Source organism: Elephantulus edwardii, unplaced genomic scaffold, assembly GCF_000299155.1.
Source record: "Elephantulus edwardii isolate Elephantulus edwardi_28Jun2011 unplaced genomic scaffold, EleEdw1.0 scaffold00045, whole genome shotgun sequence".
Taxonomy (NCBI): domain Eukaryota; kingdom Metazoa; phylum Chordata; class Mammalia; order Macroscelidea; family Macroscelididae; genus Elephantulus; species Elephantulus edwardii.
The window spans coordinates 13,655,746-13,676,329 of NW_006399795.1; the positions used below are offsets into that span (position 1 = coordinate 13,655,746).

Genomic DNA, 20,584 nt, shown 5'->3' on the forward strand with positions numbered 1-20,584 from the left:
GCGCCCCGCCCCCGCAGCTGGCCTCTGCCGGGCGGGCTTGCGGGCGCCCAGTTACCTCCTTCCCGCCCGCGTGGGGCGCGCGCCGCCCTGGCGAACCCTGGTGAGGTCGCCTGCGCACTCGGGGCTCGAGCCCGGACCGCCTTTGGGGTTGATCTGGGGGAGCTGCGGGGCTGTGGCAGGACCCCGACACCTGTTCCGCGTGCAGACGCCCTCACTCTTTCCAAACCCAGATCGCGCCCCAGCGTCTAATCCTTCATCCACAACCTGCGCCGACGCCCGCTTACCACCACAAAGTCTGAGTTTTACCCCTATCCCAGGCTCCCCGACTCGAAAGGCGCCTCGAGAGAAACAGGACCTCCACTGGTTCCCTAACTTCCCGGGTTTACGCCAATCCCTTCCAGGGGTGGCGAAGGGTGCCTGCAAAGGAAGCGCTAGAACATGTGGCCCCTCCACCACCCAGTGCTTCCACAGTCCTGGCCTAGGGTGTGGGACAGGGTCCCTGGGTGCGTGGGACGCGGAGGAGTTGTTTGTATCCGCCAGATCCCTGGGTTGAGGAACGCCTGCCAGCCGCGACGACCCAACCCTGCAAGAGCTTGGGGAGACATTCCCCCAGCACCAGCTGCTTTCATCGCGGGTGGAAGCTTCTCCCCTAGATAGACTCCAGATGAGCGCACTCTGGTGACCGCCCTGACCCTGCTCTCTCCCGAAGCTGCTACTTCCATGCCCCTGAGACTGAGTTACGCTCTGGGTTTGCGCAGAGCCCCAGAAAGCTCACTGTCATACTCCATAGGGATTATTTGGTCTTCGCAGTGGAGGTAAGGCCAGGGACTCAAGGAAGGGACCAGAAAAAGAAAGCTTGGAGAAACCCTGGGACCAGCAACCTCTGAGGTCTGGCCTCACCAGACAGCGCCCCACGGGTCTGGGTTTTTTTGGTGTGGGGTTTTTTTTGTTTGTTTTTAATGTTGCGTGTAGGGAGGCACCTTAAACGCAGAATCAGTCCTGAGATGTCCTGAGATGTTCTCGAGGGAGCCGGGAGGGTGCAGCTCTCCGAGATTTAAGGACCTCGTTAGACAGCTCCGAATTTTTGCTCCCCCACTCCCACCCCATGAAGTGGTGGCCAAGTCCTGAAAGTTTGTGTTAATGTCAACATTTAACAGCCTCATCTGCTAGTGCAGACCGGGTCCTCTCTCCATTCCAGCTCGCACCTCACAGATGCCCCACGCTGAGGGAGCAACTTCTGCACAACTTTATTATACGCACCTACTGTTTGCTTCTCAAATTGCTTGTTTAGCGCACACACCGAATAAACACGGTTAAAGGATACAACCCTGAGGCACATTTTCCCTCTGAGCCTTTGTACTGGTTCTACAGGAGCACAATTAAGTGTTCTGGGATTCCGATTCTTCCCAATAACGTAATTTCTTATGATCCACACAGTCGAATGTCTTTATAATAAAACACAAACATCTCTCTGGTATTCTCTTCCTTCCGCCAAGATCCATTAGTCACGATATCACTCTTCTTCTGAATCTGGATTGAATTTCTGACAATTCCCTGTTTATGTACTCTTCCAGTAGCCTTTTAAAAGAATTCTCTTTTGTAAGATCTTATTGTATGTCACATGACTTCTATTATCCAAAAAGTTCTGTATTCCTTTGTATCATCTTTCTCTGGTATGGACATTCCAGCTCATTATCTACATAGATGTCTTACAAAAATCTTGATGTACAAGGGAGCGCTTCAAATTGTATCTGTTTGCTGAAATATCAGTGAGTACTCTGTCAATTGCCGGAGACTTGTTTTTCACCGTTGCTTCTTTGAGTGCTATCAGTTTTTAAGCACATGTTCTTGTTGTTACGTGCCTTCGAGTCGCTTGCAACTCATAGCGACCCTATGTACAAGAGCCCTAAACCCTGCTCTATCCTGTGCCAATAGCACTGCCTCTGACACACCCATCCCGATTACCCCAGTCATTGAATCATTCCACCTCATAGAGAGTCTTACCCTCCTACGCCGTCCCTCCACCCTCCCAAGCATGATGTCCCTCTCCAAGGACCTGTCCCTCCTTACAACATGTCCAAAGTATGTCAGATGAAGCCCCAGAATCCTTGCCTCCAAGGAGCAGCCCGGTTTAACCCTCTCCAGGATGAATCTGTTTGTTTTCTTGGCAGTCATTTATTTAATACTCTTCTCCAGCACCACAGCTCAAAGGTATCAATTCTCCTTCTATCCTCCCTAGTCATTGTCCAACTCTCCGATGCCTAACAAGTGATTGCAAAGACCATGGCCTGCATCAGACATACCTTAGTCTCCAGAGTGACACCATTTAAGCACATAGTATCATCTAAAGTAGGGAGCTCTGAGGGAGCTCTGGTGGCCTAGTGGCAAGAAGCTGCACTGCAATCGCAGAGGTATGCAGTTCAAATCCACCAGATGCTCTGCTGGAGAAGGAGGGGCAATCTCCTCCTGTACCAGTCAGATCTGATTTGATGGTACACACACACACACACACACACACACACACAATAATAATAAAGTAGGGAGCTCTGGTAGCTTAGTAAGGTAGGCAATTCGAATCCACTAGCCGCTCCATGGAAGACGGATAGGCAATCTTCTCCAGTGTAATTTGCAGGCTTTGAAAACCTACTAGGGGCTCAGCTATGAGTTTGTTTTGATTCATAGGGGCACAATAACAACACTCTTATGAAATACTTGTACACTGATGAATTGTCTAGCAATTGTGACTCTGTGGATTCCTTCCATCTTCTCACCCCCCTCTTATCTTCTTTTAACATTAGGATTGGAGAGCAAGCTGAGATAAGAAGTAAAGAGTACCCATCAACAAATGAATGGATAGAGAAGCTGTGATATATTCACACAATGGAATACTACGCTGAAGTGAAAAACAAGGAACTCATGCAATATTATTCAAAATGAGTGACCCTGGAGGATATTATGCTGAGTGAAATATCTCAGTCACAAAAGGACAAATACTGCATGGTGTCATTGTTGTAAAACAGGACTGACCTCGGGGTTAGGGGGAGACTGAGAAAGATGGGATAAATAATGTATACTGCATTGAAACAGTTGAGGGAGAAAACTCTTTAAAAAGGATATGTGATTAGGTATTTTTGTCATGACAGGAGTGCAGAGCGAAGGCTGCATAGTGAAGTGGACCTGGGGGGAGGGATTGTAAAACAATGAAAGAAATGTTCTTTTACTTTTCCAAGAGGGTAGTGTACTGGGGGGAGAGTTGGGAGGGGAGAAAAGTGCAACAATGAATGAATGGAAATCCAAAGTCTCTGTAAATTTTCATTGAAATTAATAATAAATTTAAAAAAGAAAAAGAAAAAGAAAAAAAAGAAGTAAAGAATATTTGAGCCACTTACAGATGAAGATAAAAAAACTACAGCTTTCAAGACTGATTGTACGTCAACATCAAGAAAACAATCTCACAAATGGACCAATATGCAACATGGTGTGAATGGAGAAAATACTAAGTCCACAATCCGTGTCTAAGAGGAAGCATAAATCAAACTAGCAAGCATTGTATTACATTGGACAAATCTACTACGAAAGATCCCTTCAAAGTTGTAAAAAGCAAAGATTAAGAAGTAAGGTGCATGTGATTGTGATTCAAGTAATGAAATATTCAATAGGTTCATATACATATGCATATACAAAAGCTGGACAATGAATTGGAGAGAGAAAAGAAAAAGCAATGGCTTTGTATCCCAATGTTGGTAAGGAATATAGACTGTATCATGGACTGCCGAAAGAACAAAGAAATCTATCTTGGAAATACAGCCAGAAGAATGTTCTTTAAATGTAAGAATGGTGATACTTATCACACTCACTTTGAATATGTTATCAGAGGGTCCAATCCCTGGACTGAGATATGGACTTTCAATGAGATGGATTGATACAGTGGTGGCGATAATAGATGCAAAAAGCAAAGACAGTGAGCATAGCATAGAACTGGGTAGAATTGCCTTCCACTGTACATAGGATCACCATGTAGGTGCCCACCCATTGGAAGGCACCTAACACAAAAACAATTGTGCTAGGCACAGTGGCAACGCAAAAAAGATGCATGCACAGGTTTGCATTTGGAGAACAGAAAAGCCAAGTATCCCTAGAGCAAGATGCATCTATCACTCCCATTTGTTTATTTGTTCCTTAGAGGAGATAAAGGAGAAGTCCAGGGTTGAGCCATCATGTGGACCCTGGTCTGGTTGAGGTTCTCTGAGCACAGGGCCTGGGGAGGGGTGTTAGGACCTGCATGACTTTGTGGACTGTAAGAAGCAGCAAGCAGAGAGTGCAGGGGAGGGACTGCTCTGAGGAGGTCTCTGTGTGAGAGTGAGGATCAATGGTTCTGAATGAGTCCAGAGGAGGTAGGCCCAGGGAGGAAAGCCTGGTGCCAGCCAGATGAACCTTCTCCACCACTTGAAAATGGATCTTCAGAATCAGCATTTAGATCCCTCTGTGTTATCTGTTGGACTGTGAGATGAGGGTGAAGCTGCAAATATGGTCATAGATTCAGCAAAAAAATAAACACCCCTGGTGGCCTCACATTGAGAAGCTGTGCTGAATTCGCCAGCTGCTCCTTGGATAGAAGGATAGACAGTCTCCTCCTGTGGGATTCACTGCCTCTGAAAATGCACTGGAGGGACAGCTATGGACTGGCTCCAAATCGATGAGACACAACAATGGTGGATTCAAACCGTGAGCCTTTAAGAGTGCAGCACTGCTTCTTACCAATAGGCCACCAGAGCTTACCTGGTAATGTAGAGAGAGGGTCAGTGAAAAAGAAGATTCTCAGTGAGATAAATTGACAGTGGCTGCAACAATGAGCTTGAATTTAGCAGATGATAGAGGACACGGGAGTGTTTCTTTCTGTTGTACAGAGTTGCTATGAGTTCCAATCAACTAGCCATAACTACAATATACATTATATATTACATATATGTGTTTATGTATGAGCATATCTTATATGTATGACTTAGAAGTATCTCTGGTGCCTTGGGACAAGGGGTTGTGCTGCCAACTCAAAGGCAGGCAGTTTGAATTCACCAGCAACTTTGTGGGAGAAAAATGGTCAATCTTCTCCTATGCAATTGAAAGGTTAGAGGTGAGAACCCATCAACAGCTTCACTCAGTAGGAAAAAATATTTCCCCCCCCATAAATATTACACAATCTGCACTTCTGTGGCTCTATTTTATGGCAAACAATAGACAGGCCTGCACCAAAAGAGGTAGGAACTTCTTAGAACCATCAACGGAATAAGACCAAAAGAGCAATGGTTTCCTTGAGACAAAATTCAGAAAGCAGGAAGAGATAGGAAAGAAGTAATAACAAAGCCAGTTAATACAGAGAGGAAATGAGAGGAGTGCTATTTCATTGCGGAGATTGCAATCAAACCTCAAAACAAAATGTGTCTGACTTGTTGAATGGGAAGTCCATTTGTTCCGTGAACTTTTATCCAAATCACAATACAATATTGCAGCCTGGCAAACCTGACGAGTTAGTTCTACTTTCACGTACAGTGACTATGAGTAGGAATGAACTAAATGGTAGTGAGCTTGGATTTATTTGCGTACACAAATAAATGCAGGACTTAAAAGTTCATGCAGTTTTGTTTTGTTTTCCTTGTTGGGTACCATCAAATCAGACCGACTGTCACAGGAGGAGCATTTGCGCGCCTTTGGTATTGCAGTGCAGCTTCTTGCCAGGAGCCCACCAGAGCTCCCTTGAAGTTCGTGCAGTTTTTGTAAAAGCGCTTTTGAGTTTCAGTTAGGTTCTAAGAAGGATTTTTGTGGATCTAAGCAACGTTATAAGGGTCTTTTAAGATTTATATCCTTGAAATTTAGCAAGGGCTAGGATTGGATGTGATTTATTCCAGATATAAGGAGTTTCCTAGGCAAACCACACTTGCTTTCTTTGAGTATTTTGATCTGGCTTTGTTGACAATTTTTTTCTCGCTGTAGTGAGTCAGATGGCTCATTTAGGAGAGCAAAATTTTAAAAAAAAAAAAACAAACCACCCCAAAATAAAATATATGCAAGAATTAACTAATTCTCGGCCAGTGAATGTCTTCTGGCTCATAGCGACCCTCTGTTGCGTTTCAAAAGCTGTGTAAATCGCAAGGGTAAGAGATTGTCTCTCTCCAGGAGTTGCTGCTGGACTTGAACAGCGAGACGCACAGACTCTGTATTAGCAGCGCAAATCTCTATCGTTTGTCTATGCCAGGAGACCAAGCAGTTAAGTTTTTAATTTCACTTGATCTTAGCCAAAAGGCCGAGAAGCGATAAGTTTTTAATTTTAGATAAACGAATAATTTTACCGTGTCATATTCTGCAACACGCCTATACTATATACGTTTTAATTGCTAACGGGAAATCCAATTTTAATTGGACATTCTGCATTTTATCTGGCAGCTTCTACTAGACGGGTCCTGGGACTTTCTATTCTTTGAAGTATGGCTCAGAAATTCCAGATCAGGAGAAATGTGCGCAGGCTCGTTTAAGGCTCAGGGACACCCGGGCTGCTGTGTACTACAAGCCCCACAATGCCGAGCGTCCTCCCGGCACCCTGATTGGCTACGCTCGCTTCCCGCCTTCCCCGGGTTTCCGGCCGTGGGCCCGGCGCGCGCCGGTTATTCACGGCTGTGGATCCTCTGGACACCAGGGCGGAGCGAAGACCGGGGGCTGGACTTGGGCCGAGGCGGGCCGGCGGGCTTGCAGGTGCGAGTCCGGTCCATGCACAGCCTCGGCCCGCCGACAGCGCTCCAAAGGAGCTGAGCTTGTCGCCCGCGGCTACAGAGGCGGGACCCGTGTCCTCGGGCCCTCGGGCGGCAGTTAACCATGAACTTCTCCGAAGTCTTCAAGCTGTCCAGCCTGCTCTGCAAGTTCTCTCCGGACGGGAAGTATCTGGTGAGAACCGGGATCCAGTGCCCGGGAGGCCAGGCCGCGGCTTCGGCAGCATGGGGCTAAGCGTTGAAGGGGCGATGGCGGGCGCGTCTCCAAGCGGCTGAGATTCGCTGGGGTTGGAGGCAGGCGCGGGTGTGTGTGTGTGTCTGGATGCGAATCCCTCCTGACACCCACCATCTGCGGGACCCAGACCTCCACCCCGGCCTCGCTGCCCCTGCAGGCCCCTGCATACAAGGCGGGTAACAGCAGTGGGCTGCCTCGACTACCACTTTGCGGAGCTTAGGCGAGGTCGCGCCGGGGTAGCGAGCGGGCAGGAGCGTGTTGGGAGAAGCAAATGCATAATCCCCGCTAGTGTGCAACCTGGACAATGGTGCAGCTACTTTCTATTTTCTTTTCCAACTCTCCTTTCCCACTTCCCCCCCAACGTGTGGAGTAAAAGATATAAACTACGAGCATTCTACACGGGGTCTACGTGGGAGCTGCTCGAACCCCTAAACAATGGCGCTTTGAGCACACTCAGAGGTTCCTCGGGAGGAAGACCTAGGTGTCCGCTCCCCTGAAGACTGCAATCCAGAAACCCACGGAGCACTTCTGCTCTATCGTGGGGTCGCCGTGAAATGAAAATCTACTCCCAGGCATCAGTAACAATCTCTCCTTACAGAACTGTGCATTCTGTGGGGGGTAGATTGGTGCTTAAGTTGCCCAGCTGTTCTGAACAGGAGCTTTTAAATAAGCCCTTGTGGTTCGTGTATATCCTCAGAATGTGGGACAGTAGGATTGGCATTAAGCAAAAAAAGAAAAATGAAGCCTTTCCGGCAAGGTATTTCTGTTTATGAGCTACCGTGTCATGACTTCATCTCAGACTTGATTAACGTGTTAATTGTCCTTGTCTAGTCTTTGAAAATAATTACCGTCTTTACCTTCTTTATAGAAGTAGTAGACATATTACATAAGCTAGTTGTTGTGTGCCAGTTAGAACTAACCATAGCTGATTCTCCAGTGGGATTTCGGAGGCAGTATAAATTCTTTGGGGTGGGGGTAGGAGGAGATTGCATATCCTTCAGCCACAAAAGAGAAAATGCTATTAATTCAAATGATACCCCAATAACCCTGGTTAATTTTCTAAAATGTCCACTTTAAAATGTTTAGTTGGCAGTGAATGAATGAAAATTCAACTTTTCTGTAAACTTTCGTTAAAATGGCAACTTTCTTCAAAAGAAGAACATAACAAAAAATTTGTTTAGTTGGAGTTTTCTTAACCATTTATGAAAACACCAGTAAAGTACAAAGAGAAAGGTTATGTTTGCATGCTTCATTTTGGCACTTTTTGCTTCACTATTGCTGTTGGGGTTAGGTGCTGTAGAGTGAATAGGACTCATAGCAACTCTGTGAACAACAGGTCTGAACTCTGTCCTATCTTCATCATCCCTGACATTTTTTGAGGTCATTACTACAGTCTGTGTGAGTCCATCTCATTGTGGATCTTCCTCTCTTTGACTGACCCTCCACTTTTTCAAGCATGATGTCCCTTTCCAAGGAATAACCTCTCCAGGCAGTATACCCAAAATATGTGAGACGAAGCTTTGTCATCCATGCCTCAAAGAAGCACTCTGACTGTACTTCTAAGACATACCTGTTTGTTTTACTCTTCAACATCTTGACTCAAAGGGATCAATTCTTCTGTCATTCTTATTCATTGATGATACCATGGCCTAAATCAGGCACACCTTGGTCTTTAAACCGACAACATTGCTCCTCAGGACTTTGGAGATGTCCCTGACAGCAGACTTTCACCATTCAATACATTTTTTAATTTCTTGGCTGATGGCTAAAGGGATTTGGGGTCCAAATAAGAGGAAATTATTGACATTTTCAATATTTTCTCTATAATGATGTAGCCTATGCATCCAATGGTGAGAATTTTTTTAATTTATTTTTTTATTGAGATTTTAATGAAAGTTTACAAAGAACTCCATTCACTCATTGTTGCACATTTTCCACCTTGCCCCCATTCCCCAGTTTGCATTTTTCTTTGGGAAAAAAAATTTCTTTCATTATTATAAAGTCCTGTCCCGTCTGTCCCCTGACCACTTCTGTGCAGCTCTTATTCTGGACTCTTGTCAGATACACTCCTGCAAGCATGGCTTTCTTATTTGGGTGAGCTTCCATTCTGTAACTGTTGGGTTTTTGTTTTTTACTTTTTAGTTTTTTTATGTTATTTTTAAACCTTTTTTTATTTATTAATTTTAATGAAAGTTTACAGAGACTTTGGGTTTCCAGTCATTTGTTGTTGCACTTTTCTCCCTACACAGCCCCTCCCCTCAATTCACTCTTCTCCTTTAAAAGAAAGAAAAACTCTTTCATTGTTATACAGTCTCTCCCCCCTAAGTCTACTCCACTATGCAGCCTTCACTCTGGACTTCTGTAATGACAAGAATACCCATTCATAGACCCCTTTTAAACAGTTCTCTCCCTCATCTATTTTAATGCAGTATACATCATTCCTCCCCTCCTTTTCTGTCTTACCTCAACTCTGATATCAATTCCATTTTACAACAGTGGCCCTATGCAATATTTGTCTTTTTGTATTTCACTCAGCATAATGTCCTCCATGGTCACCCATTTTGTATAATATTTCATGAGTTCTTTGTTTTTCAGTGCTGCATTATATTTCACTGTGTGAATATACCACAGCTTCCCTATCCATTTGTTTGTTGATGGGCACTTGGGTTGTTTCCAGCTCTTTGCTATTGTGAACAAAACAGCAATAAACATGGGTGTGCATATATCTGTTTGGGTGATAGTTCTGGTTTCTTTAGGGTATATTCCCAATAGTGGAATTGCTGAGTCAAATGGTATTTCTGTTTCCAACTTTTTAAGCAAGCGCCATACTGCCTTCCACAGTGGTTGCACCATTTTACACTCCCACCAACAGTGACTGAGGGTTCCAGTTTCTCCACGATCTTGCCAACATTTGTTGTTTGCTGCTCTTTTAAATATTGCTATTCTTACTGGGGTGAAGCGTTTGCTGTAGAAGGTCAAGAACTGCAGCCTTCGATATGGATTGAAGCTCAACATAAAGAAAACAAATATTCTCACCACTAGGCCCATTGGCAGCAGCATGATGGATGATGAAGAGATTGAGATTGTTGACAGCTTCAGTTTGCTTGGCTCTACAAACAACAACACTCTTGGTACCAGCAGCCAGGAAATTAACACAAATGGCATTGGGAAAGTCTGCTGTCAGAGATCTCTCCAGAGTACTGAAGAGTTACGATGTCAGTCTGGAGACTTGTGTGCCTGATACAGGCCATGGTCTTTGCATTTACTTACAATGCATCAGAAAGCTGGACAATGATTACGGATGATAGAAGGACAGTTGATGCCTTTGAGCTGTGGTGCTGGAAAAGAGTCTTGAATATATACCATGGACTGCTGGGAGAACAAACAAGTTTGTCCTGGAGAGGGTGAAGCCAGGCTACTCCTTGGAGACAAGGATTTTGAAGCTCCATTTGACATACTTTGGCCATGTTGCAAGGTGGGATCCTTGGAGAGGGACGTCATGCTTGGAAGGGTGGAAGGTCAGCGCGGGAGAGGAAGACCTTTGATGATGAGATGAATTGAGTCAGTCACTGGGGTAATGAGGATAGGCATGTTGGAGACAATAACATTGGCAAGGGATAGAGCAGGGTTTAGGGCTGTTGTACATAGGGTCACCATGAGTCGCAGGTGACTCATCAGCACATAACAACAACCACCACCACATTCTTACTGAGGTGAGATGATATCTCATAGTTGTTTTGATTTGCATCTCTCTTAGAGCTAGGGATTTTAAACATTTCTTCATGTGTTTGTTCGACATCTGAATGTCTTCTTGGGGAAGTGTCTGTTCATATCCTGTGCCCATTTTGCAATTGGGTTGTTTACCTTTATCTTGTTGGTGGAGCTCGAATATTCTATAAATTCTAGATGTAAGTTCCTATCATTACCAAATACTTTTTCGCAGTCTGTGGCTTCCCTTTTTACCCTGTTGGAGGAGGTTTTGGATGTGCATAGGGATTTGATTCTTAGAAGGTCCCGTTCATCTATTTTATCCTTTCCTGGTTGTAGATTTTTCAAGATGCTTGGAAGACTGTTCATGTTGTGGATTAGTACTTCTAGAGTTCTTCCAAGCTTTTTTCTCATGATGTTTGTAGTCCTTGGTTTTAGTACTAGGCTCATGATCCACTTTGAGTTGGTTTTTCTTTACGTAGTGTGGTGTGGATCTTGCTTGAGTTTTCTGCAGATAGTTTTCCAATTTTACCAACACCATTTGTTAAAAAGGCTGTTGTTTCTCCATTTAACTGATTTTATCTTCTTGTAAAAAATCAGTTGACCATACATAGGTAGGCTGATTTCTGGGTTCTCTATTCCATTGATCTATGTGTCTGTCGTTGTACCAGTACAGTGGTGGGAATTTTTGTCTTCTGGATGTTGAGATGCAATCAATTTTGAAGGCTGTAGTCTTTGATCCTCTGCAGTGTTTCAAGTCCTCACTTTCAGCAAGCAAGGCTGTGTCGTTTCATGATGCACATTGTTGATGAGTCTTCCTCCAATCTTAATGCCACATTCTCTCTTTTTTTCTTTTTGTTTATTCTGACACATTTTCTTCCCTCTCTCCCCTCCCCTAGTCCACTTTGCAGTACATGCCATATTCTTCACATAGAGCCCAACTTCTTGAATGTTTTGCCCAGCATACAAATTGAATATGTCTGGAAAAGGATGCACACATTTTCTGATTTTAAATCATGCAGTGTTCTCTTGCTCTGGTTGTTCAGCAGCTTCTTTGTCTAGGTATAGGTTTTGTATGACCACAATTAAGTGTTCTGGAATTCCCATTCTTCTCAATGTTAGCCGTAGTCTGTTAGGATCCACATAGTCAGTGCCTCTTCTGGTATTATGTGCATTCAGACAGGATCCATCTGGCATCAGCAGTGATATCCCTGGTGCCATGGCCTTTTCTAAGCCTAGCTTGAACTTTTGATAGTTCTCTGTCAATGAATTGTTCTATCCGTTTTTAAATTATTTTCAGCAATATTTTGCTTGTGTGTGATACTAATGATATTATTCAATATATCCACTTAGTGTTATATCACCATTCTTGGGAATGGGAACAAATATGGATCTTTTTCCAAGCAGTCGGCCAGACAGTTATCCTTTAAATTTGCTGGCGTAGTCAGATGAGCACGTCCAGTGCTGCATCAGTTAGTTGAAACTTGTCAGTTGGTGTTTGTTGATTCCTGGGCTCTTACTTTTTGCCAATACCTTTATTGTAGCTTGATCTTCCTTCCATACCGCTAGTTCTAGTTCATATCCTGAAATTTCTAGGTATGAAACAGTTCTTTTTGGTGCAGTGATTGTGTACCAGTAATCTTCTTTTTATGTTTCTTGGATCATTTATGATTTTAAAGCCTATAGATCAACTGCTTTTACACTATGATCAAAATATTAGGAAATTTGATAATTTGATATTGAAGCCATGATTTTGAAAGCTCTGGTTTAAATACTAGATAAAGGATGTGCCATTTTTCATATTCATAGCAGATTTTATACTTTTTTCCATGTGTTGGTAAAAAGAATCCATTTAATGAGGAATTAAGTCTGATCAGCTTCAGAGCTATACAGTTTGAAAAATCACATGTTGCAATGGGTGGGGGGGTAGAGTGGGCGGGGAGAAAAGTGCAACAATGAATGAATGGAATTCCAAAATCTCTGTTGATGTTCATTGAAATTTAAAAAAAAAATCACATGTTGCTACATATGTTTATTTCCATTGTTTAGTATATCCTTTTTTTCAGTTGGTTTTTTTATAGCATATCCTTTTTCTGTGAAAAAGTTGTATGACTTTTGAAAATTGAAATCTTTAATATACAAACTACTCATCTTTTTTGACATTGAGGTCCAAAACGGAAGCTGTAAACATTTAAAAAGAATTTACTTTGTTTGTTTGTTTGACAGAGCAAGGAGTGGTTTATTCTCCCAGCTGAGCACAGGATGGGCCCACAGCCTTGGGAGCAGCACAGGCAGCCCCCTCCCAGGCTCAGCTCCCCTTCTCAGTGTGGCAGCTGCTGGTGGACAGGGTTGGGAGCCAGGGGAGCAGACAGGGTGACAATCATCCTGTCACGGGAGCTGGCTGGCCACAGAGCAGCAACAGCGGGCAGCAGTAACAGCAGCAGGCTACAGAGGGGGCAAGGAGTGTTAGTCCACCTGGCTGCCTTCCGCTCCCCCCGTGGATGGTGCCCAGTAAGATCTGAGGGGCCTGGGCTGGGAGGTGGGTGCTGGGTGCAGCTCAGTCAGCTGTGAAAACGCGGCTGAAAATGTCCTCCAGGAGCCAGTCGATGCCGAGCAACAGGTTCTCCCTGCAGTTCCAGATGCACCAGTGGTGTCTGTGGATCGAGTCCAGCTCCAGGGCCTCCCGAATGGCATTCGAGGGCAATGCCCCAGGCACTTCCTGCTTTTTGGCAAAGATAAGGAGGGTCGCTCTGGAACTCACACTGGTAGTCCTACATGAGCTGGCGGTCGGTGCTGTCCACCACCCAGATGAGGCCATCGTATTCTCAAAGTAGATACACCAACAGGACTGCCGGGACTTCTAGCCGCCCACATCCCAGATGTTCAGCTTGAATCTTTGGTGCGCCAGCGTCTTGATGTTGAAGCCCAGTGTTGGGAAGATGGTGTCAATGTCTTCTTCATTGAATTTCTTGAGGATGGTTGTTTTACCAGCGTTGTCCAGGCCGAGCATGAGCAGTCGCAGATCTCACTCTTTCTCCTTCATCTTGAGGATGGTCAGAAGACCCCTGGTCCCACTAGCCCCTTCTCGGCCGCCATTTCTTTCTCTAAAAATAATTTCCTTTTTAAAAATTGTGTAAATGATCTATAATCATAACAAGATATACATAGAAATAAAGTAAAAATTAAAATAGAAATTATTTTTTTATATATGGATAAATCTGTTTTGCAAACAGTGCAGCCAAGGTATTCCTTGAAGGCAAGGATGGTGAAACAGTGTTTCATATACTTTGGCCAAGTTGGTAGGGGGGATCCTTCCTGGAAAAAGACAACATACTTGGAAGGTCAGAGAAGGATTAGGTGATCTTCAGTGATATGAATTCAAACAGTTGCTGCAGCTGTGGCCTTGAGCATGGCTGAGATGGTGAGGAAGGCACAGGATAATGTAATGTGTTGATCTGATGTCTGTAGGGTCACTATGAACTGTGGTTAATGAATTTCACACTGCAACAATGAACACGGAGAAGTACTTAACCCTTCTGTTGGGTTGGCCTGAGTTAGATACCATGAAGAGCATTTTTATAGTTCTTATTTATAACTGTTCTTACCCATATGAATTTGAGGAAGTGACGTAAAATTGCCTGCACTCGGAGAACAGTTATTATTAGTTCATAGCTATATCTTTTACCCACTACTATTTTCTACGTGAATTTAGATTTAATGTAGAATTATGAAAGAACTGGAAAATTAAGTTCTATTTCCTGTTGAGTTTTTTCTGACTGGGTGGTTTAATTTGTGCCAAGAGTAGCACTGTGCTCTGTAGTGATTTTGGAGGAGTAGATTGCCAGGCTTCAGAACATGTGTGAGTGGTCTTAAACCTCCCACCCTTTGGTTAGCAGCTTACTGCATTAACTGTACTACCCAAGGACTCCAGGAAATGTAGACTTTAAAAAGAAGCTATTCTATATTAGAATGAAAAAAAGGAAATCTAGTTTATATATTCCAAATTAACATTTATTAATTAATCTCATTTTTTTAGGATGGGACTCTTAATTGATGAACACAAAAATAATCTAGTCAGAAAGTATTCTGCTAGTGCAGTCTGTAGTGGTTTGTACTGATAAAGGCTACACCTCTCCAGCACTTTGAACTCCCTACCTGTTCCATGGGATGGAGTTGAGCAGTCTTCTCCCTTAAGATTTATAGCCTCAAAAACCCAATGGAGAACCGCTATGAGTCAAAACCGTTTGAGGGCAGGGAATGAGTTAAGAGGTGTTAGAAAGCATATCTAAAAATTGAGAGTACTGCATGCAGGGAAATTGTTACACCTTGGAAGCTCCCTTTAGAGTATAGAACATCAAGTGTTGTGTTTTCATTTTTAGGCTTCATGTGTCCAGTACCGTCTAGTGGTCCGAGACGTGAACACTCTACAGATCCTTCAGTTGTACACATGCCTGGACCAGATCCAGCACATAGAGTGGTCAGCAGACTCCCTCTTCATTCTGTGCGCCATGTACAAACGCGGCCTTGTGCAGGTCAGTGTTTGCAGCCTTTCAAGAATGTCACTTGAGGGTAGGGGTGAAAGAATGGCTTGTTCTGTACCCTTCCCCTTTATTTTAGAAAAGAGAATGCAAAACAAAGCCAGCTTCTTGGAAAATTTGGTAGATTTAAGAACTAATAACTAAGTACTTTTTCAGTAAGGAAACTTCAGTATTTGGCAGTGACTGTAACATTAGTATATTTGCAGATAGTTTTGTAGTAACTTGTACATTATATGTTTTAGGAAGTATTAAGATTAAGAGTTTTGTAATGGACCTGAAGTATACTAAATGACATCTCAGGGATTACAGTTTATAAACTGTTTAAACACAATAGTAACAACAGAATGAAATCTTGTTCTAATTAGTACAAAACTTGTCTGTCAGTTTGCTGTAAGGAGATAACTTGTGAGTTGCTGTGATGCTGAAAGCTATGCTACTGGTGTGTCAAATGTCACAAGAGTTATCAGTGGTGAAGAGGGTTTTAGAGTTTACAGATTAAGGCAGACTAGGAAGCAGGATTGTCCATCCACTTCTTAAATAGCAGGCCTCTGAAAAACCTATAAACAGTAGAATAATACAGATAGTTGTAATATTAGAGGTAGAGTCCAGACTGGAAGTTAGTAAAACTAAGGAAAAATATTGGCAAACATCATTTAAAGGTGGTGGGTTGGTGAAACAGGAAGACCCTCAACCAGGTAGATTAACAAATGGGCTCTAGTGTGTCAGGAAGTGTGAGGATGGCACAGGATAGGAGAGGGTTGAGACCTGTTGTTCATAGGATCTCTGTAAGTCATATTCGACTCGACGGCACTTAACAACAACAGCCACTTGCTTTTTTGTGGCAGAATCTTGCTCATGTCTTTCATAAGGAAAAAATTGTAAAGATACCCTGTGCTTTGACTAGATGCAGTTGGCATTCATTGAGTTCTTTACAACTGTGCATCGCCTCTTGGGAGAAGAGTTGCTCTGGTGTACAGTTGGTTTGCAATCCTGTATTTCTCCTGCATGAGTCTAGGTTTGGTCTTTGGAACAGCCCGATTGGCACTGCAAGATAGACGAGGGCTCCGCAGGGCTGGTGGCTTCGTGCTGGAGCCCAGATGGACGCCACATCCTCAATACGACCGAGTTCCATGTAAGTGCAGCACCCTGATTCTGCTTCATTGTTCAGATGTGACTCTGCACATTACTCCTAAAATAGCTCATCTGTTTTCAAATGGGTGTACTTTGGAGTAGTGTGTATAATCTCCAGATCACTAAAGCCTTTAAGGGTAGATGTAGACTATTCTTGCCCAATTTTTGCTTTTTTAAAAAAACCCCTTGTTCTATTTTGGAAGATTTACACAGCAAATTAGGCTCCTTTTTGTAAAACATGGCCTGGTGGTATCAGCTGACTTTCTCTAATTTCATGAGCAGGAGGATCGGCATCGGCCCAACACTTATTCCTTGGAGGTAAAGGTCAGTCCTACGTCCGCTCTCCAGCCATTTTACCAAGTCCAGTACCAGCCATCCCTCCCAAGGGACTCTGGTTCTCTGCTGGGTTTGATAATTCTTTGTAATGACAACACAAAACTCAAAGTACTCCATGGTTATGAGTTTATTAGGGAAGTAACAGGTTACAAATCAGGATCACAGATGATTCAGAATAGTTCTTTGGTTAGACAGCCTCTTAGTCATGCTCTCAGGCAGACCTCTCTGTTCTCTGACCTCTTTAGTCATTTGGTGAGGTTTCCAAGTCCATGGTGAGAAAGACCATGTAAAAGTGATCCATTGCACCACATTATTTAACAATTTCTAGACAGTTTATTCAGGGAGTACTGCTGCCAATCCCAAAGCACCTGGTTCGAATCCACCACCTGTTCTGTGGGAGTAAGATGGGCAATTTCTTCCCGGGTGAAAAAACCACTGGAGGGTCGGTCAGCTATGAGTCTGTTCCAACTTGATGGGAAATAACAATAGCACAATGACACAGTGCAGCTCAGGAAGAATATCATCATGTCTCCTGAGAAGTCTTTCGAGGAGTGTTTGGACCAGTGACTCTGGAAAGTGCTCTTTGTGTTTCCAGCCATTTTTGAACACGTGTCACTGATGAGTGTTCCTCTGAAAAAGGTAGATGTCTACGTTACTACTATTAGTAGACTGTTCACTGAGGAACTGAACTGGCTATGTATGCCTACTGTAGTTTTCCCATCTGATCGTCAGCATAGCTGGGAAAAGTCAGGATTTTGTTTCACAAATGAAGACACTTGAATTTCATAATCAGGTCCCTTGACTGAACACTTTCTAGCAGGAAGCATTACAGCTGGGACTCCAGTACCAGACCTGCTGGTTGGAAATCTGCTGTGCTTTCTCATTTTATACCCTAATATTCTGGTTGAGTTTGCTGTGCAAGGGCCTCAGGTACAAGAGGTGTTTAGGGGAAGGAAATAATTTCCAACAGCCAGTTGTGCCCTGGTCTGCCCAGTTAGCGTAGGCTAACTTAAATGCGCTGGCACGTGCTTACCTGGGCTCCTAGCACAGATATGCCCCGCACTCTGCAACACTCCCGAAAGCGCATGTGCTACTTCAGGAGGGATTAATAGGACTTCTCCCTGAGTTGCATTAGGCTTTCTTTTCTAAAAAGAGAGATGCTGTGGGGAAAAGGTATTTATTCACTTTTAGCCCTGTAACTGGCCTGTCTTGAAGGAGTCACATTTGGAAGAGAAACATGGAGCTCTGGATTTTACTTCAAAGGCGTCTCGCAAGTTGTTTAAAGCTACATTTACCTGATTGAGAGCAATGTCTAGCCCATAATCCTCCCAGAATGTGCCTCATTGAACTCTAGATTTATCTATGTTCATTATTTCGCTGGGAATTTGAGCTACACTTGCTAAAACTATCAGGTCGTCTTGGTAGTTCTTTGTGGAGGTGTGCTGGCTAGCCTTTCTCCCTCTGCATCGGCAGAGTTGTGGGAACCTGGAAATCAGTGACCTGCCACAGTAACCTGAGCCCTTCCTGCGGGGGCCCAGGAGGCCGAGCACAACTTCACTTGTGAAGCTGAGCCCCAGTCTGAGCCATGGTGCCCTTCACGGCTGTCATGTGTTCTGAACTTTGTGTATGTCATCTTCTGACTAATAATCTCCTCTCAGGCTTACTAGAGTATGCAAAACTGACTTTAAATAGCTTAATCAAGATGCATTTATATTAATTCCTTATATAATAATATGTTATGAATAGTAATAGTTATGAAATGGAAACAAAATACCAGAAACATTAAAATTTATTTCAACAGTAGTGAAGTTAGTTTGGATACTTCTCACTGAGGCAAACATCCATGAAACCGTTTTTCACTTTAGCTTTAAATCTCTCTTAGGTTCTGCGGTTTTGAGCTGGGCTTTCTAAAACTGCTAAGTATATGCTTTTGCCCTTTTCTCCCCTCAACAGCTGCGGATAACTGTCTGGTCCTTGTGTACAAAATCGGTATCTTATATCAAATATCCTAAGGCCTGTCAGCAGGGTGAGTACATTACACCTCTTCGAACCCTCTTTGTACCTTTTAAATAACATTTTTATCTTTGAAATGTTAAAATAGGCAAAGATAACTTCTAAAGTTGATCAATTTATGACCATTCTCCCCCCAATGCTATCACACCCCTTGGATTAAGCATTCCTCATTACCTCCCCTACAAAAAAACAACACCCAAGTCGGTTGCCGTGGAGTGCACAGTGATCTGGTGAGACAGAGGCCCTGCCGCACCTGGTTTCCGAGGCTGTATGCTTCATGAAGGCCCAGTAGCGGGTCTTCCTCCTGCAGAATGCCTGGAGGGTCTGAACCTAGCAGCTGAGCCCTTACCCAGTACCCTGTCCAAGGTCCTTCAGTACACCCCGCACCGCTGATGACTTTGTCCAGAAGTAGCTTTTTTTTTTTCCCCCAGAAGTAGCTTTTATATTTCCAAATGAGAAAGATTTCCATTTAAAACATCATCACAATGACTGGCAGGGTATTTTGTCAGTGGCATAAAAAAAAAAAATGGCGTTTGGATGAAATTCTGTTTACATTAGTTGCAGAATTGAGTGTTCATGTCCCTTTCTGCCTTTCTGTTTTTTTTTTTTTTAAATTTCACTTTTTAAAAATTGATTTTGAGCCATCATTCATACACACTATATTTTATGTAATTAGTTACTATTGGTCAGTGCCCTTTATCTCCATCGCACCTTGCCTGTTCATTCAGCCCCCCATTTATCCACTGATACCTGCTAACTTAGTGACTTTTCCCCTCTTCCTCTTCTCCAGTCCCCCCTCTCTCTTTCCTCTTCCCCTTGAACAATACTTATCCTGTTCCCATCTGCGAATTGTAAGGAGCTCTCCTGACTTAGTGATAAGGAGTTGTGCTACCAACCTGAAGGCATGTGGTTAGAATCCACTAGCTGCTCTGTGAGAGAAAGATAAGCAGTCTCTTCCTGTGCAGTTTACAGCTTCTGAGGGGAACACCCACTAGAGGTTCAGAGCTGTGTGAAGTCAGTTCAACTTGACAGTACATAACAACAGCATTTGCTAATTGCAGTAGCCATATTGTCCTTTTATCAGTTCGTCCCAGGTTGACCTTCACTTATCCTGATCCTTTACAGTGCTCATTTACATATGTTCTATTTCTGCTTTCCCAGTTCTCCCTGCTCTCTAGTTACCCTCCTGTTTTCACAGTAATGATCTTAGTCACTGTTTTTCCTTTTATGACTGAGTTGGTTCACTCAGCATAGTGGCCTCTACACTCTCCCATGTTGTATAGTATTTTATTAATTCATTGTTTCTCAGGGCTATGTGTTGTTGTTATGTGCCATTGAGTCGCTTGCAACTCATAGTGACCCTATGTACAATAGCTGTAAACCCTGCTCTATCTTGTGCCAATTGCACTGCCTCTGACACACCCATCCCAATTACCCTAGTCACTGAATCAGTCTACCTCATAGAGGGCCTTCCCCTCCTGCGCTGTCCCTCCACCCTCCCAAGCATGATGTCCCTCTTCAAGGACCTGTCCCTCCTTACAAGATGTCCAAAGTATGTCAGATGAAGCCCCAGAATCCTTGTCTTCAAGGAGTAGCCTGGTTTAACCCTCTCCAGGATGAATTTGTTTTCTTGGCAGTCCATGGTACATTCAGTACTCTTTTCCAGCACCACAGCTCAAAGGCATTAATTTTCCTATCATCCCTAGTCATTGTCCAACTCTCTGATGTATAACAAGTGATTACAAAGACCATGGCCTGTATCAGACACACCTTAGTCTCCAGAGACACTCCGTTGCTCTTGAGTCCTTTAGAGAGGTCCCTAACAGCAAACTTTCCCATCGCAATACGTTTTTTGATTTCCTGGC

The 20,584-nt window shown here is 43.6% G+C and overlaps 1 protein-coding gene and 1 pseudogene across 1 annotated transcript in view; one reads left to right on the plus strand and one right to left on the minus strand.

Moving 5' to 3' along the window:
- Positions 1-6,849: 6,849 nt before the first annotated feature.
- WRAP73 (WD repeat containing, antisense to TP73) overlaps positions 6,850-20,584 on the plus strand; it is a 28,324-nt gene continuing 14,589 nt past the window's right edge. Inside the window, exons 1-4 of the mRNA XM_006885810.1 lie at positions 6,850-6,933; positions 15,081-15,233; positions 16,255-16,371; positions 18,660-18,732. Of these exons, the coding sequence (XP_006885872.1) occupies positions 6,865-6,933; positions 15,081-15,233; positions 16,255-16,371; positions 18,660-18,732 (412 nt within the window). The 5' untranslated portion in view covers positions 6,850-6,864. The remainder of the gene's footprint in view (positions 6,934-15,080; positions 15,234-16,254; positions 16,372-18,659; positions 18,733-20,584) is intronic.
- LOC102849728 lies at positions 13,259-14,865 on the minus strand (annotated as a pseudogene).